Source organism: Anser anser (assembly GCF_964211835.1).
Source record: "Anser anser genome assembly, chromosome: 1".
Lineage (NCBI taxonomy): Eukaryota > Metazoa > Chordata > Aves > Anseriformes > Anatidae > Anser > Anser anser.
In genome coordinates this window covers 128,267,711-128,286,960 of record NC_139720.1, presented here as the reverse complement: position 1 = coordinate 128,286,960, position 19,250 = coordinate 128,267,711, and the positions used below count along the sequence as shown (strand labels likewise).

The 19,250-nt window shown below is 38.5% G+C and overlaps 1 protein-coding gene across 7 annotated transcripts in view; it reads right to left on the bottom strand.

Moving 5' to 3' along the window:
• Positions 1-19,250, bottom strand: part of SH3KBP1 (SH3 domain containing kinase binding protein 1) — a 255,788-nt gene that overhangs the window by 65,172 nt on the left and 171,366 nt on the right. Inside the window, exon 1 of one of the 7 annotated variants that reach the window (XM_083850246.1) lies at positions 11,390-11,472. The exons of the other annotated variants lie outside the window; for them this stretch is intronic. Within the exon in view, the coding sequence (XP_083706372.1) occupies positions 11,390-11,401 (12 nt within the window). The 5' untranslated portion in view covers positions 11,402-11,472. Of the gene's footprint in view, positions 1-11,389; positions 11,473-19,250 lie in introns of those variants that run through there. 7 annotated transcript variants of the gene reach the window in all.

Below are 19,250 nucleotides of genomic sequence, written 5' to 3'. Positions count from 1 at the left end.
CTTTACCGTAGTATCTCTAGCCTAGTGCTTCAGGGACACTCCGGTTACAGTTTCCCTCTATCTTCCTCCGGTATGCTGACTCCCATAAATCTCCTTTCTAAGTGGTGGCAGTCAGCCTTGTTCAGCCTCCACTAATTACTCTTCTGTTCTGTCACACAAGAAGCACGTGGTGGAAACTGAGTTCAGATGTGCCTGACTCCAAGGCCAGGCTGACTCTCAACACGCACCAGAATGCATCAGCAAAACGGACAGAATCTTAATCCCACTATTTCTGCAAGGCGAGTGTAATTAGATCGTGTAGCTGTCAGGCACAAATCTCTCTAATCGCCTGGAAAGTGAATCCTAAAGATGAAAGGGGACAAGGTGTCCTCTCGCTGCAGAAGCAGCTGATAAAAGCATGAATAACGACCATGATTTGGTGTACAGATATTCAGAGGGAGGAGATAGATTTAAGCAGCAACCTGCCAGTCAAAAACCTGCTGAAGCCAATGGAAGGATAGCCCAGCATTAAATCACGGGTTCTGCAAACAGAAGTGGTCTTGAGGACAGTGCGGTACACTGCAAACCCCTATCACTGCGCAGCAGTTTCCTCCAACACTGAATTAACAGTGATTACAGAAATGGTTGAGGTGGCATACAAAGTCTCTTGGATGAGGTCACAGTGTAATCTAAACAGTCTCATTTCCCTTCATTTATGTATTTTGGCTCGTTGGCAAACCTTGTGACAGAAGGGAGCAAAACAGGCAAAGCAGAGCACGTAATGGGCTGTATGCAAGTCAGTTTTTCTCACTTGAGGGCACTACGGCCCTTCCCTACAACTATTCTACCCTGGCCAGAGGAAGAAAGGTAGGTCTGTGTTCAAGCTTCCTCCTTCAGGATATTTTAAAAATGTATTCCAGGGTTTTCTACGGTTGTTGTTGGAAACTGACTTGTCTATTTACCTTTGTTATTCAGGTCTTGTGTCTCCAGAACATTTCATCTGAAAATTCTTATTGAACTGTCACCCGTGCACCAGCTAGGTCAGGACTTCTTGATTCTGCAGGAATATATTTATCTTCACCCTCCCTTAACAAATATGGGCTTCTCCGAGCAACAGCTTATTTACTCAGGAATGAGGATAAGAAGATTTACTCAACTGGGATTTGTCATTTGTTATGAAAGTGTACTGAAGTCTTCATCCTTTGGGACTGCTATTTGAAAATACTACTCCATGAAGATATTCTTAAGGACGACATCAGACATTAATGAATTCATAAAAACTAAAATTAAAAAAAAAAGGCTGTATGAGCTGGAAACGCTGATGTTTTTAAGCTTAACATAATTTGTCAGCTTGAAAAGGGAAAATACAAATAAACACACTGAAGCTTTTATACATGGGAGGAAGAGAGTTACCGATCTTGAGACCTTTCAGAAAACCTCGGTGATTAGGTCAGGGGAAGAACTGTGCCTTGTTTCTTTGACCACAATACTTCCTTTTAACATTCAGCTACTATTTCTGAATGTTGTTTATATGCATCAGAATTATATATATATATATATATATATATACACACATATACACACACACATATATCTATATAGGTTCATGTGCAAATCCAAGGCCACTATTAGTAACAATACAAAAGCTTTATTCTTTAGGGTATTTCTGATACTCCAGTCTGTAAGTGTCTTTTTTTGCAAAGAAGCAGAAATAGTCACTGGATTCTTCCAGCTGTGGATGACCAGAAGCATAAACAAGCCTCCTGCTGAATACATATAAAGTTGGCGTTCTGAGGGAGAAGCCAAATCATTCTATTTCTAACGTGTTTCAAGTGTTTAATTTACATAATCAATGTCCTACCTGGACTACCCGAAATTCAGAGAATTGAATGAGCCCAAACATAAAAAGTACTGAGGCTTTCAGATGTCAAAATGCCCTTACTTTGTCAGAGACTTATAAAATAAGAGAAATGTCCAGAATTTCAGTTTTTCCCATGATACCAGCACTCAGCTTCATATGAAATACTTTCTGTGACAGTATGATCAATTGCTACTATCCTGGGGTTTCCCAAAAGGACAGAGTTAACTGTTTTCCTAAAAGGTCACCCCATAGTGCTTCAGAGAGGGGAATGGGAATTTTAAGCAGCCTTTATAGAGAAAATTAAAATTCTTTAGGTAACGTGTGATTATGCACCAGCCTGCTCATTTGATTGCCTCGGCTGTCTAAATAGTTTCTTCCTCTGTACCTACTTTCTACCCACCTACGCTTTGGTAGAAAGACCATCCACATGCTCCTGAATATGAGTAGTATTTTTAGTATCAGCTGGATATGTACAGTCTGCCCGATGGATGCACAGCTAATATAGAGAGCAGCAGTTGCCCAAGCTGCACGCATGTCCATTGACATCATCTATGAGGAAATTCCAGCCACAACACAGGGTAATTTCCTTGAAACTAGGTTAGGTGAATGAATGGATCAGGAAATTAGTGTTCATCAAGCCCTCAATTATGACCAGACTGTCACAAGCACAGGCAAGTAAAAATGTTTTTATTCTCCTGCTCCAGGTTTACTCTGAGTATGAGCAGACAGGCAGGATGCAGCACGTCTCATAACTCACTTGCTGGGAGCAAGGGAGAGGGAACAGCCCTGGCGCTGCCCGAGGCCACCCACACAAGGTGGCCAAGTCCACTGGAGCCACCCTCGGCTGCTGACTAATGCCTCGGCTGCTGCCACTGCCACGGCACTAGCCGGTCTGCAGGGGGAAGAGGAGGGGATTGAACTGTGTTAAAAAGTATTGCAGAGGGGAAGAAAGAAGAAAAGAGAGTTTGAATATTATCTGCTTCACTGAACAGCTGCACAAACTTTTGGGACAGAACTGAGGCATGGAAATTTGCGGTCACAGGCCTAAGGTGCAACTCAGATGCAGAGCTCACTTACACCAGCCCAAGCTCATCAGGAAGGCATGGTAAGCATCCTGGAGTGTGTTTCAGTAAGTCCATGGGGCCAGCGAATCACATTTTGGACAGTCCAAGGAGGTGTTGCAACAATGCTGGCTTTTACGTCACTCAAAAGGTGAAATCTGAATGATGTTCAAGTACACTGCTCTACATACCAGATGATACTTCCACCAAGAATGGGCACCGTGACCACAGGATCAGGTGTGGCATACATCCACAGCAGTTTATCAGCAGGATGTTTGACAAAGATTAAACAGAACATAGATGACAAAGCAATTAAAGCATTTTTAAATTCCATATTATTGCCCCATTATTGAATGGGTTGCCCAGGGAGGTGGTGGAGTCACCGTCCCTGCGGGTGTTTAAGAAAAGGTTGGACCTGGCACTTAGGGACATGGTTTAGTGGGTGACCTTGGTGGTAGGGGGATGGTTGGACCAGATGATCTTGAAGGTCTTTTCCAACCTTAATGATTCTATGATTCTATAACTTCAGTTTCTTCGCAAATAGTTAGATGTATTACCACATATTGGACAATCTGAAAATAACTGATTTTCACATTTAGCCCATGTTCCAGCAGACATAAATGCATTTTTTTCCAACCAATGTCTACACTAAATCACTTTTGGACTTGGATGAACATGTCTCCTGAATTACAGCTCAAGCATGTCTTTGTAAAGATTTGAATCCTTTTTTTTTTTTTTTTTCTTTTTAAGGAGATTGTACGTGTGAAAGATTTTACCGTTCTATGGCACGGTTGTAAAACCCTGTATTGAGGTGCTGTGAGAGGCATATGAACTGCTGGCACCTTAATTCTTCTCTACCTGGAGAAAATTTGCAATCCTCTACATAAAAGATGTCCCTCCAGATAAAAGTCTGGTCTTACCAAAGCAACAAAAGCAAAGCCTTCATTCCACTGGATCTTCTTGAAAACCAGTGTCATTTCAGCTGGCAGCATGACTCTTGCCACAGTTAACAAGTCTGGACAAAGCAAGCAAGTTGTCTGAAGTCAACAATTAACAGTGAAGAGGAGGAGGCCCCTAACTGTTCATGAATGTCGGTCCCCTCTGGGAACTGGCTACTACAGCAGCACAGTTCTAGAGAAAGCAACACTGAAGTAGTCACCATGCTTGAATGTTAAAGGCTTTTGGAATTAGTTTGCGTATGCAAAAAAACTCGAAGTGTCTGGAGAAAAAAATGTTTTCTAGTGTTCACCTAGAAACTGATACATTTTTCCCAAATACAAATGCTATTTCTTGAGTACAAAAGAACAAAAATGGGGACAAAAACATCATTTTAGTCTAAATCCTGCTACTATGCTATAATTCTCTTTCCAGAGAGAGTTAAACAGGCTATGATTACATTACACTATACTTGATTCACTTGGTGCCCTAGAAATAGAATACCAAGTGTCAGAGAATTTTGCAATTGCTGTATCCATGATGCACTGAAGCTCATGACACTGGAATCCAAGCAGACAAGCAAGCGGAAAAGTAAACAAACCAACTGAAACAGCACACAGGCCCCCAAATAAGGGAAATTTCAGAACAAAACATGATTTTGCTGGGTCTTTGTTTTCTGATCTCTCTCAGATGCCTATTCTTCTGGCATACTTTTTATAGTTAAAAAGAAAAAAAAAAAAGAAGCAAAACTGCCTCTTCTCATCAGTTAAACTACTTAAACTATACCAAGGCTTAAGAACAAAACAAGAATGAAAATGTTTAAATATTTCAGGATTAGTCACATTTACTTTGATTAAAAACCATTATATTTTTCAAAATAACAGTAACTCCTAAAATATTTAATGAAAGAATTTACTGGTGCTTTAGTTAATTAGGTTGAAAAGTACTTGGAAATTATGTACAAAGAAGGCCTACAAAATCACTATTGGGACAGACAGGAAATGATTTATGTGGTTCTGAATTTTCATGGCAAACTAAAAACAAAATGACAAACTTGTACTACCTGTGGCATTCCCCTGTGCAGGATTATATACAGCAGAAGGGGAGGGAGAAAGGAAAGCCAGGATGATTCAGTTTATATATGTTCACATTCCATGAAGGTCCCGAGCTTGTTACTTCTTCACATTTTATTTCCTAACAATAATTGTCTTTTTTTTTTTTTTTTTAAAATTCGGAAAACCTCCTTTAAAAGAAAAAGAAGCAAAGATCGGGGCAATATGTTCCTTGGCAGATTTTCTGGTGTTGTGTGTGTTTGTGGGTGTTTTTTTTTTTTTAGGTGCTACAATTAAATTTATTTATTGTTATTGTTTTTATCTTGTTTTAATTAAATTTCATCTACTAAATACTTTATATGAAATTACTTATAATTGTAATGATAATTTACCTTACCATTCAAAAGCTTGGAAATCTCAAAATGTATGCTTTCATATAGAACCCAGGTCTGCTGTTAGAACTACATGCAATTTTATCAATTTAGTTATACTTCTCAGAACAATAGTATTCATCTGGTTCTGTCACTGAGATGTAGAATGACAATATGCTGTAGCTCTCAATTATTCAAAATGGAGTTCATTTCACTTACACACCACCTGTGAAACAGATGTGTACACATGGGCCAGTCACTGCAGGTAAACAACACTTTTAGGGTGTAACTCATCTGGGCTTCTCCTTTGGGACAAGAAAGGTCGCGTCCCAGTAATGCCTGTTAGACTGTAGACTGGGAAGAAACCTTGAGTACTAGCATCATCACAAACACATAAATTCAGTCAACAGAATCCCACAACAGTTGCTATTTTTACATATGTTAGTTGTGTAGCCCATGCATATTAACTTTCATGACAGCATCCAGCTCTGTATCTAATCAATAAATACTGGTGTTTCAGCAATACAGTGCTGTCTTCATGCAAGTCCAACAGGCTCTTTTCTATTTTGCATGAGCAATTCACAGCAATTTTCATTAAAACATACAAATTAAAAGGTTTTTGCCTCCTGAAGAAGACTGAAATTGCGACCTAAGTCCACACTAAAAACTAATGCAGATTAAAAGGAGTTTACTGTTTGTCTTTCTTTTCTTTGTTTCTTAAAGGATTAACTTGGATAAGTAACCAATTAAAGGCCAGGAAACAAAAGGCAGGATTTCATCCCAGAGACCAGTGAAATCCCTCAGGGATCTGGATCAAGGCCCTTGTTTTCCACATGTTCACAGATCAGCCAGAAAAGGGGAAAAACAGAAATTCAATTCAGACAAAAGTAAAATTATACATTTGGAGAAAAACTGCTATCTTGAGCTAGAAATGATGGGCTTTGAACACATAGTTGCTAATACTTTGGAAAGGAAAAAAATTGCATTGTAAAGTGCTAGCAACACACTGTATAAATCCATCCAACACCGTAGTGTGCAGTTCTCATCTCCTTTCTCTCACAGGCATAACCCACCTCAGTCCCTAAAGGAACTGGAAAACACAGAAAGCCACCAAGAATGATCCAACCTGTGGAACAGATCCCTCATCCAGGAAAAAGGATAAACATAGGTGCTTTAACAGAGGTCTGTAAAAATCAGGAGGGGCGTTGAGAAGGTGGTTAGGGAGGACTCGTTTATTATCTCTTCCCGTAATACAAATTAAGGATTATCAAATGAAATTAGCAGGTACCTCATTCAAAACAAAGGGAGGTACTCCTTCCCACAACATGTAAGCAAGCTGGTTGGCACTCTTCCACAGGAAGTTACAGAGACTAAAATTTTATGTGTGATGAGTATGTGTCTACTTCATCTGATGAGGAAAAAAAAATCCATTAAGGCTATTAAAAACGAAATTAAACACCATTGCAGGCTGTGAACACTCACCACAGGAGTTTCTCTGTAAGTTTACTCTGTTCTCATACACTTCCTCAGGCTTTTTGGTATTGAACTCTGTTTGAAGGTACGATACCAGCCTAGGCACAATTCTCATCTGAACTACAGATGTCACAAGATCTTCTAATTTCCTGGAAACCTCATTCTTTGAACGTATGGAAATGGAATATTGAATGCGGTACACTTCAGAAAGTAAATCTAAATAAAGCAAGGTAACATAAAAACAAAATGATAACACATGAGACACTTGCTTTGTTCAGCCCAGAGCAGAGCAGAGCAGAGCAGGCTGAGGGGAGGCCTCATGGCGGCCTGCAGCTCCCTCACGAGGGGAGCGGAGGGGCAGGCGCTGAGCTCTGCTCTCTGGGGACAGCGACAGGACCCCAGAGAACAGCCTAGAGCTGGGACAGGGGAGGGTCAGGCTGGGTGGTAGGAAAAGGATCTGCACCCAGAGGGTGGTCATGGCACTGAGCCCGCTGGACTTTGAGAATCGTTTGGACAATGCTCTCAGACATCGGGTTTGACTTTAGGGTGGCCCTGTGCAGAGACAAGAGTTGGACTTGATGATCCTTGAGGGTCCCTTCCAACTCAGGATATTCTATGGTTCCACAATTCCATAAGAGAAACTTCAAAGGCTTACTCAAACTCCTCTTACCCCCAAACATTATCAAACTAACTCACTTTTTTCAGTTAAAAACAAAACAAAATCATAAGGAGAAGAAAAATATATAGAGAGAATAATTAGAAAACTATTCAAAATTTTAAAGCAACAACTCTTTCAGGCTAATTTAAATCCTCTCATTTGTAGGCCACTACAAAAAAAAAATTGAGAGATTTAAGAGTTATGAAGTGATTTATGTCATACATAAATCTGCTTCCTCGGTCCCTCTTTTGTAGTTCCAACAGTCCAGAAACCTATTATAAATCTAAAAGATTATAAAAAGCAAACACTTGCAACAGCTACTGTAATGAAAAAGACAAACCCACAGGACAGTAATATACAACTGTATTTCCTCTTCAGACATCTCAAACTTTTTGTGACCTGTAAGGTGAATTATGTACACCACAACACTGTCAGTCAAGTGTGCGTAACAAGTTACCTACCTCCTGAACAAATCAGGCTCCGTCTAGTAGTCTGAAAAGGTTTTAACTGCCTCTGATTTTCTCTGAGAAAGTGTTATAGACTTAAGGTGTCTTCAGATGCACAATATTTCAGTATTTCACTGTATGAATACACGCTGCTCCCTCAGTGATGATACGGATGTTTATGCCAAGCTGGAACTGTTTACATCCTCTACATTCATGTAACTTATATTTCTGCATTAAAAGGAAAGTCTCAAACCTTCATAATGTGAAAGACATCTAATTAGAGAGACTGTTTCACAGATTCCAAACTTCCCATTTGCAACTACAAAACATCTCTTCAGTGAATTCAGAACTGCTTAAATGGAAAATTACTGTAGTTCTTGTTTCCAGCTGTTGAGCTCCATTAAGAAATGACCTGAGCCAGCACCAAATGTCCAATCCAGCTATCCATGCACTAAAACTAGCAGGTGTTTAGCAGACCACCAGCAGTCTACAAAACACAGATGAAGAATATCTTCATTAGCTTTACGCAAGTCACCACAGAAATACGTGCTATTTCAAGTAACTTTCAAAGAAATAAGTGGGTAAAAAAATGAGATGCAAATTTTTTGTTTTAACTTTTTGGACAGAAAAACGTGTAGAAACAAAAGCTTCAATGAATATGAACGATGAAATGTTATTTTCATTAGAACTCTGGGTAGCTTGGAGAGCAGAACAATGCTCATTTTGCTTTTTCCATCACCGTTCTCCACCGTGTACCTGTTCTACAGGCAGATGAGTTCAGACTCCAAAGCTGCTATAACTTGGTATCTTGACAAATTAAAAATTCAAATTATGCGCAGGAAGGGGAGTGGAGAGGCTTTTTTCTCCTCATGTGCTTGACATGCTGGCCAGGAGAGAAACCTATGTATCTCAACTCATACACTTTGTAAGATTCCTATTTCTGTGAAATTTGGACTCCTGACACTTGATGCTGTTAGGTTGTCAGTTTTAAATGGTTAATGAACTCCAAATCTGCCTTCCTAAAAGGCTAATGGTGAGAAAGCGAATGCAAGAGCTTACATTAGGTAGATGCTGCTGAAACTAATGGAGCAAGACATATTAGAATCACTGAGGAATAAAAACACTTTAGCAAATGAAATTAAAAAAAAAAGCAAAAATGGCATGAAAGCTACACAGTATGCTCCCAACTGCCTCATCTCAAAGTACTGAAAGCATGCACATGGAAATGAGAAGTATGAACAGGCTCATTTAGCTTCTTCTAGCAATGGTAGAAGGTGCTTTTGCAAAAAAAGTTGTTTTTTTTTTATTATTTTTTTTCCAGCAGATTAGTCTTCCTTCTTCTGTGCTTTATTTATTTTTCATTTTCCCCTTTTACTGACTGTGGTTCACACAAATGTAAAGGATCCTGTCCCCTCCACTCCTTGTCAGAAATTTTACCATTTGCAGATTGCAACTCACAATTAATTTCTGTCTCCTCTGGGAAGGATCCTTTAATCAGGCTGCACATAGTGAATGAAATCCCTTTCCACTCTCCCAGGAGAACAATCCGTCTAGATTGCAACTGATAATCAGCATGATCCAGATTGTACCATCCAGTACAGAAACTGCTGTTATGAAACCTTCTCTTCTACAAAAATTAATGAACCTTACAACAGTTACACAGATCTACACTCCCTCTTGCAGCAGTAAGGAAAGCAGTTCAGCTACTTTAATCTCTCAAAAGAAAATCTAAGAAAACAAAAGCCAGGGAATGGCTCTTCTTTAGTGTCTTCCTTTTAAAGTAGTAACAACACTACTTTGCTCTTCTGTGAAAGTTACAATGCTGACAACAAACTGCCAAGCAGTTGTTCAATTATATTTTTCAAATCCAATGATTAAAAAAAGAAAAAAAAAAGACTAAACCCATACTGTCATGCAGATAGTCCCAGACTTTGTGCTGACAGCAAATATTTCTCCCATTTTGGCATTAGATTTCTTCTTTTCTCAACAGTAGATACTAAGGCTAAACAGGGATATATTAGTATTTAATTCTTGCAGGGAAAAATACAGTGCACCAAGTGACAAAGCAAAATGCACGAACATCTCCATCCAGTTCTCTTTCAGCTGACTGGAATTTCATCTATTTTCCTTTGAATGAAGCTCAGAAACTTGAAACACAAATGAAAAAATGACTAATATCATGTGGTTTAGCTTTTCTTTTCAGCAAGTGCTTTAGGTACAGAGACTGCTTCAGAAGAAACTGTCAGCTGGACACATGGAGGTCTACTGCTATTTGGGTGGCCAGTGCATGGCAAATAGCCCAGCACCCAGCAAAACCCAGGCAGCAGCAGGCTGTACTTGGCTACAAGGCCCTGTTGCATCAGGACTTCCTCCCCAGGAGCTGAGTCCTCTCTCCCCCTCCTTGATTTTTACTGGGACGTTTTTATGAAGCGCTTAGTCAACTCAGTTTAATAATGTAAGCTTATATTCATGGTATTTAAGAACTATTTTACTAAGATCAAATGTCACTGACTTACTACAGAAACACATGCAAAAAAAAAAAAAAAGTTTAAAAGGCAACTTAGAAATTGGCTTTCAGACTGTTAAGCCCACAGTGTCTGGCTGCTCTAGGATCCTTCTGTATTCCTCTTTTCCTCCTTCCTCTTTCCTTTTTTTAAGGCAGAAAAGAGAAAGACACATGGCACATTGTAAGAGAAACAACAATTCAGGAAACCTGTAGCTTCATTCCTCCACCCTGTTTACTGACTTCAGTTGTTAAATGCAGAAGTTGAAAGAAATTTTTCACGTTTCTACTAAGAGTCCCCAAAGTATCTGCAAATAATTAAACAGTTTACTTGGTGCCTCTCCATTCAGCTTTCTATAAAATTTTACAAGCATCAGTTGACTCCAGTTTTCCTTGAAGGAAAGGATAATTTCCAGTTAGATTTTATTATCCCAATACAATTTTCTCCAAATCATTCGTATCAGTTTTCCTCATTCATACAAGAGACTCCAAATGTCACCTCACACAGAAGAGGGATTAGTAAAGCTCCTCCTCTTTTTTCTGCCAAAAAGAAGTGCCGTTTTATTAGATCACTTGGGAAGGAAAAAAAAGGAGGGGGGGATAGTTTTTGTTTAATAAGCACACATTTGAAAGAGCAACACATCCTAAAGACTGTGCAACTATTCTTGCCTAACTACGAAGTTACATTATTCTTTAGAGTAAGAAAATTGAAACCAAATCATATAGAAATAAAAAACATCTGTGCAAGCTTAATGGCCAAACAGTCCGAAAGGAAAAAAACTTAAGCTAAATGGAGCCACGACAGAATGTGTTTTCACACAAAAGTAACCCCCTCTTTTAATACCTTCCTCTATAGCAGAAATGGACTTCAGGATCCCCAGTGCTCTTTTTCTTTCTTTTCTTTTTACCTACACAGCATCTACAAACTGTGCAGAACTACCAAGGAACCCTGCAGTCGAATTCTGTGCTTTGCAGAAGATATAAATTGCAAAAGAGTTTTAAATATTGACAGAAAAAAAAAAAACAGCAACTAATTGTAAAAGAAATACCTCCTCTCCCATTGTGAAGCCCAGCTGCCCTTCAGCAGCTCAAAGTGTCCAAGACGAGCACTGGAGTCCTGCCCCTTCCTTGCATGAGCTCAGCCCAGCAAGGGTGGGAGCCCAGCCCTAGCACTGACTCACACTTCGGGCCATCCCAGGGAAACAAAGGTTCCACTTGTTTATTTCACAGGAAATCTGGAGCTTTTCCTACCTCTGCTCACTCTTAAGTTAGAAGTTTCCTCTCCTTTCCCAAGCCGGTCGGCCCTCCTGGCTTCACGAGACTGAGAGCTGGGAACGGTAATGTAAGGGAGGATGTATATAGGCTTCTTGTCTAGGCTGTACAGATAAGAAGTAATGCAAACAATTCTATAGGAAAATGAGATTTTGACAAATTCTGAATGTACTGGTCTCTCTATTTTGGGGTGGGGGGAGAAATCGATATTTCATGTCATATAAGCTTTTGTTTAAGGTTTTTGTCTTTTAAAGGAAGTTGATCAAGAAACAGCAACACCATTAAGACGATGCTCTCTTCCATGAATGTCTTATAAATTCTTAATACTTCCTCCTCACAAACCTTCAAATTTAAAATGAATGTAAAAGGGCAGGGGAGGATAACACATCACGCGCTTCTCAAATAATTTGGAAGAAATTAAATATTTATATTTAAGCAAACCACAACATACTACACACTCTCACTTCCATTTGACCTTAAATACCTCAGAAAAACGTTGACACGTTCACACACAAACACGTCTACAATGTACATACATACGTATACTCAACGCATTCCCTAGACACACACACCCATTCTCTAAAAAGATATTCTCATGGGAGTGCCAAAACAACTCTGAGACAAGAAAAACTGAACTCATACATCGAAACAAACAAAAAGGTTCCCTGATTTTAAGAAACAGCATAAGGAAGGACATGATAAACTTGGACAGTATGCATATTTTAAAGGGGAGGCCATTAAGTTGCTCACTCTGCTTCCTATAAAAAGTACAAGAAAAAATTTAATTTGCAGAGCCAATATATTAAAATATATTTTCTGTTACTATCATGAAGTAAATTGTGTATCCTCCCTAAGTTTTCTTTACAGGATGCCTTTTTAAGAAAAAAAAAAAAAAAAAGAGACATCCCCTGGGAATTATTTATGCATATTTGGTCCTAATCTGGTTGAGAGACTTGGATTAAATGATCTGAGATACTCTTTGTTCTTATACCAAAGGTGAAGTTAAAATGATCTGAGTAGGACTACTACTACTGCAAGCATACATCTCTGGAAAAAATGCCAGGATATTTTAAAGATTGGAAAAGACCAAGATGATGGGTCACAGGAAAGGTAACCTCTCTTGCAGCACACTCCCTGTGCCAGCTCCATGCTGCGGAACAGGTTCAGTAATGACTCAGAGCAAAGTCTGAACGCCTCCTGAGCCAGCCAACCCACCTCCTGAAGATCTCTGTTTTCAGAAATCACAAATTATTTTAAAGTTATATTACAACACATCATTATCAGTTCCAGAAAACATAAAATTATTATCTATTTGTAGAGAGAAGAATAATCCATAACACATTTACAATACATACATTTTATGAATATGTATAAACATAAATAATACAATCATGTATGTCTTTTTAAAAATAATCCTTGATTATGGAAAATTTTAAAAAGGAAACCACTTAAGAAAAATTCCACAAGCTAATGAAGCTGAACAGATAGCAAAAGATGACTGTATGCATTCTACTCTTGGCAATTTCCAGGTTATAGACAGTCCAGCTCACATTCATAAATCTTTTTAATACCTCAGCAGCCATGACAGTTATTTAGGTAATTTCCAAAGTCAGATATGTTATTTTATTTTTTTTGCACAACAATATTTGTTCTTTAACTTTCAAAGTTCATGCGTGCCAAGATTAAATGTCATCTCATTAAATTTTTATAATCTTTCCAAAGTTTAAAAAGCCTAACAACTCAGACATAGCAATTAAAAATCAAAGTTATATTATCTGACAAAATGCAAGTGAAGCAAGAAAAAAAATCTCATTTGACCTAGAAACACTAAGACACTGTTTATAAAAGTGTTTATTCCTAATGCCTTGATTACACTAATTTAAATATTTTGTATCAATTTGTATCAGTTAGATTTTACTTTGGTAAATTTTACTACTAGTATTAGACAGTTTAATTTGTGAACTTGTTCTCCTGAAGCCCAACAGACAGCAAATATAGACAGCCTACACATCAGTACTGCTACTTTCTAAAGCATTTTCTCTGTACTGAAGTTGAAACAAGAAACCAATCATTCATTGAAATTCAGTTTATGGCTCCACCAAATATCTCTGTAACTCAGGAAATGAACTTTATTTTGAACTATTAAAGCACAGTGGGTTTGTTTTGTTTTGTTTCAGCTTTAAATGACTCCTTTTTAAATGCTTGTGGGGTATAAGTCTTGGGAATGGTACAGACTTAAACGAAAATGAGAGTTTTCTCGTGATTTAGCAAACTACTGGTCTTCAATGTACAACACAACAGCATCGTGTATCACAGCAATGTAGAACATATATACTTTTGCTCTGTCCCTATTATGAAATAAAATTGCATTAGCTTAAATCTATACATCCTGTTTCTCAGACTACAGCATCCTAAGACTTCCTAATCAAAACCACTCCTGAAAAATCAGGAGCGCTCCCTGCCTGCTCTCCTCCAAGGGAGCTCACTTTGGCAGAAGCCCAGTGCTCTCCCCCAGGAGAACAGACCAGATTCTCCAAATCACTTTTAGGAGTGACTTCTAGTACTAGCAATACTTTTACATTACTCTGCTTCTATTTTTAGATGCTATTCAAGGAGCTCAAGTCCAGAACATAAGTTGAAAAACGTTTTCATGCATATGCTGGATGTACTTATTTCACACGAACAAATCTTTTCTGAATAAAGGCCAATGAGGTTTTGTGGCATGGGCAACAGCTATCCTGCATTTATTTAGAGTCTAACAGCTGCTTTATTGAAAACAAAAGCCTAAAAAAGTCACAAGCAGCACAAAACATTGTGTGGCTAACTTCCTCTGCCAAAAACTGCTGTTGCAAACTGATGGTAATCTGAACTATGTCACCAATACCTGGACAGCTCTGTCTGGGCAGCCTGAACATTTTACAAACCACTGTGAGAAAGCGTGAAAGAAAGCTCACTAATGGGATAGCATGGAAATGCAGAACGTATACAGGAGGTCAGGAGACACTATTCATTTAAGTATCATAGTTCAGTGACTCAGTAGAGACTCACTGCCAGCCAGAGTTATCAAATTTGTTCCTCTCTTTAAACCCAATTTTCCATTTCCTGTTCTATTCCCAAGGTACCAAGTCCTGTTTTGAGTCAGCCTCCCCTGACTCAAAGAGGCATGCTGCTTTTTGACTGCCTTTCATTTCAAGAGCTGGGCAAATTTCACCTACCTTTCCTTCTTATTTATTTACTCCAGAAAGGCTAATAATATTCAAAAGACATTATTTAGAACTTCCACAGTGCTCCACAAACATCAGTCGCTGTTTGCAAACGTGTGCTATTTCTGCATAATGGAAGAAACATAAATCCTGCTTCCACACCAGATTCTCAGAATGAAGGGTTACACCGGTGAAGGAAGAAACCCTGTGTGCAGAGGCAGCCTTGCTCTCAGCACAACTTCAGGAGGGGCCAGGGACCCTCTCCCCTTATAGCTTTACTCACAAGTCAACATTAAAGTGAGTGGTGAGGCAGGGATGCCAAACTACACAGAAAGCGACTGCGAAGCGAAACACAAATGCTGCTTGAACAGCTGACTGCCTCCCCCGTTCCCACATACGGTTTGACACGCTGCTGCTGCTTGCCACGACCGCTGCCATCTCTGATGGCTGTTCCTGAATAAACGAATGCCAGAAACCTGTGCTTTCAAGAGCAAACTGCTACAACCACTTGATATTCACACTGCATGCTCTCTGTCTCAGCAGGCATTTTTACTAGTGTTTGTATTCAGTACCAGCTATTTTTGCTCACATCCGTTTTTTAATTATCTCAGGATTTTGACCACTGTCTCTCACATCTTTGTGTTACGGGAGTAAGAACCTCCAAGGACATTCAGTGTTCACAGTGAGTGCTGGCTACGCACACCTGAGCTCAAACCCAACATAAGCCAGCTTGGAAATGCCAAAGACCTTGCATCTCTCAAAGATTTCTTTTTAAATGACAATTCAAAATTAAGGAGAAAAACGATTTGTGCAAGCAACAAGGCAAGAACTGACGTAACAGCTGTGGCAAAGACCTGACTGGCAACAAAACCTCGTCATCACAGTTTCTGGATCCCTGGGTCATGGCCTCAAAATAGAAACCCAGATCTTACAGGCACCCTGAATTTATGACTTCCCATCTTACTACTTTGGACAGGTAGATTTAATAATTGGCATCAGCTTCCAGCCCTTCTAGCTGTTCTGTCTACTTTCATTATTTCTTCTCCATTTCCCCTCTCCACAATATACTTAATACATGCAGAAATAAAGATCGCTATGTAGCGTCTTGCAGTGAGAAGGATCCCTAAACAGCAGTTAACTAGTTGCTGGGTCTAGAGCCATTACAGCCTTTCCTTTATATTAAGTCGTTATGGTGGCTGCAATATTGCCCAGTTTGATGGCTGGATATAATTTCCATTAAGTTCTGGCAAACACTAATGTGACCTCACCAAAGGCTGCTAATGAAATCTAGCTCTGTTCAAATTCACCAGAGCTAGCTAACTATGAAAATCTTGCCTGAAGAAAGCTATGAACACATCTCACATGGAAAATGCAAAAGATATTCTCAATAGTTTCTTCATAAGTAAGGACAGTTTTCAGAGAAATAAAAATGACTTTTTAGGACTTCTATTTTGCATTCACCTATCATGGCCTCCAGCATTTTCAGCTGAAATTACAACTCAATAAAAACAACCCGATACAGTTAACTCAGACTAGGGAGCATGTTGGTTAAATTAATTTTCTTCTACTTTTAGAGGTTTATTTTTAGATATAGGAGAGGAAAATGTGATAGCTTATTGGAACAATGGAAGCACGGCACATATCGATCATATTGGAAGGAAGCGCAATCTAGAAACACAAGTTTTAGACAAGCCCCTACAAAATGAAGGAGGAAAAAAATAAACGCCTGTATAAATGTCTTGAAAATGCACAAGCAGAAGGAAGAAATGTGAAATGGACATTTCTGTTTGACCATACAACTTTAATAGTGCTACACTAAATTTTCTAAGGAGACACAACATTCCTGTACGCATACTGCATTTCTTCTAAAAATTCATGTGAGCAAGCTACAGCTTCAGTCACATGTAGCATAGCCAATTAGCTCACTTACAGCTATCATTAATGGGAATTTGACAGAGCCAAACCTCAGGAATGTGATTCTATCCTGACTAGAAAACAAATACGGCCAGCAGTTGATTAATCAATGCAAACAGGCGAAGAAAAGAACTACAAAGAAACAGTATTTGATTCTTTTATTTTAAAACACAAAAGAACAGCTCTGATGGCACTGCTCATATTAAACTATCACAACTGCATCATTGATTTCCCTAGGATAATCTGCTTTTGTGATTTTTAGAACAAAGAACAGCAAAGCAATGAATTCTGCACACCAATAAAATCAATGGGTTTTCACGCAACTCCTCAGTTTTGCCTCTAGTTTGAGAGCTTATTGATCACCCTAAAAGACAAGGGCCACTATATTCTACATTGTTAGCACTGTGCAAACACTTGAAGCACAGCAACCTGACCGGTGATTTACAGCAGGGTGTAATGGAATCTGTTCCTGCTCCACTGACAGCAATCCCTTCTGCCCTCATACTCCCGCCAATATTTGTGTAAAAGCTTTCCTAACTTAACACAACAATAATTCATAGCACCTTTGTGTGAAATATGATCTAAACTTATGAATCATAACATAGAAGAACACAGTAGAACAGAAAGTAATAATGCCAACAAAATGAGACCAAGTTGATTCTTCTGTAAAAGGGAACAGCATCTCCCATAAGCACTATCTTGTTATAAATAATCCTACATTATACAAGCCTCTCAATAATTTACTGATACTTTAAAGAAATCAATAGTTGTTAGGTAATGTTGTAAATGAGAAAGGTAAGAGTATCATTACAGACATATATAGAATGTTTCATCAGTAATAATATCAAGAAGAACCAATAGAAAGAGTTTGAGGGTCTCCAGACTTCAGAAATAATTTTAAAACATGACGAAATTGAGGATAGCATTGTTTCTGCCTCTTCAAAAAATTTATTGAAAAACTGAAGCTATTTCCTGTAAATGAGCAAGATACACTGATAAAGATCCCTTTAAAAACTACATTAATTGAGAGAACTTGTATTGATTCGTCGCTCTGCATCATAAATTGCAACACTTTTGACCCTATATGCAGAGCTCTTGAGACAAATACAACCTTTCTTGGAACTACAGACACTGCAGGATTCTCCTCTCCCAGCCAACGTTAAGTGGCAAGGAACACTGCAATTACAAGGAAGGAATCTCCTGCAGCCAAGAGAGAAGTATTTGGGGAGGTTAATCTTTTGCAGTTGTAACCTGACGTTTTGTCAGTGAATCCTGTGTTGGTGCTATGCGTAGGTAAAGACAACAGTCCTGAAACTTCTGAATAGCACTGTTCAAAGGTTAACCAACCTGACCCTACCCAGCAATAAAAAGCAATGACAGCAGAGCGTTGCTTAAGCTTATCTACACACTTGAAGCACAAATAAGGGTCTGTGCTTACAAAGATGAAGACATTATTTTCCACTAGCCATACCAACTTTAGGAGAAATTTGAGGACATAGGAGGGAAGGTCTACAGGTAGGATGAGAAATGTTATAAAATTTCTGAAGATTCTAGTTTGAATTTTTGGCTGGCAAGAAACAGACTTACACTGTACCAATATCTGTCTCTGTAATGGAGAAACAAAGGTATGATTTCTCATTACTATAAAGTGAAGACTTCCCTTCTGTGAACAAAAGCTGCTTCATAAGCACTTTGTGAGTACTTCATACTAAAGCGATGGACTCCAGAGTTCAAGAAGTATGTAATTTATTTTAATCAGTTCCCATTTACAATGACTACTTTATAGATGGCTACAATTATAGTAAGTCTGCAGACAAAAGAAATCATTTCTGTAGCCTTAACGGAGCCTTATCAATTGAAAATTCTGATCTGCCTGTATCCAATTCAGGAGAACTACATTTTGTGTAACACCTGAATTCTGGTCTGTGCCTACATTATCTTACAAGTGAATGTTGCTGTTACGCACAAGTTATAAATACTACTAGCATGTAAATTCTATGTGCGTTTATCTTAGGAAATTGTCTGCATATTTCCTTTATATACCTACATGTGGAAAATTAATGATTTATAATGACCCACTTATTGCAGAACTGCATTATTAAGATACGCACTTCTTGATGCTAAAGAACTTTTTGTCCTGAATACAGAAAAAATGCTTAAGTACAGTCATGTATAAGCTTAAGTCTATCTGCTATCAGGTACATCCTATATACAAAGGAATTTTTCTTATGTGGGACTTGTATGAATAAGATTTCAGGCAGCCATGAAAACAAACATCCTCCAAAAAGGGGTTAAAAAAAAAAAAGATATTTCCAGTTACTAGAAACATCTCATTTTGATTTCTAGTCTCCATTTCTAGTTTACTTAATGATCGTTTTGGAGGTCAGAGACCAAAGAATGCTCTCTACAAAGATGGTCTGTTTCAATCTGTGAAAGATAAAATTTTCCCCAAGTGTTAATCTCAGGACTTTCTTATGTCATATAGAACAAACCCACAAAAAATAAGCTTTCCATTTTACTA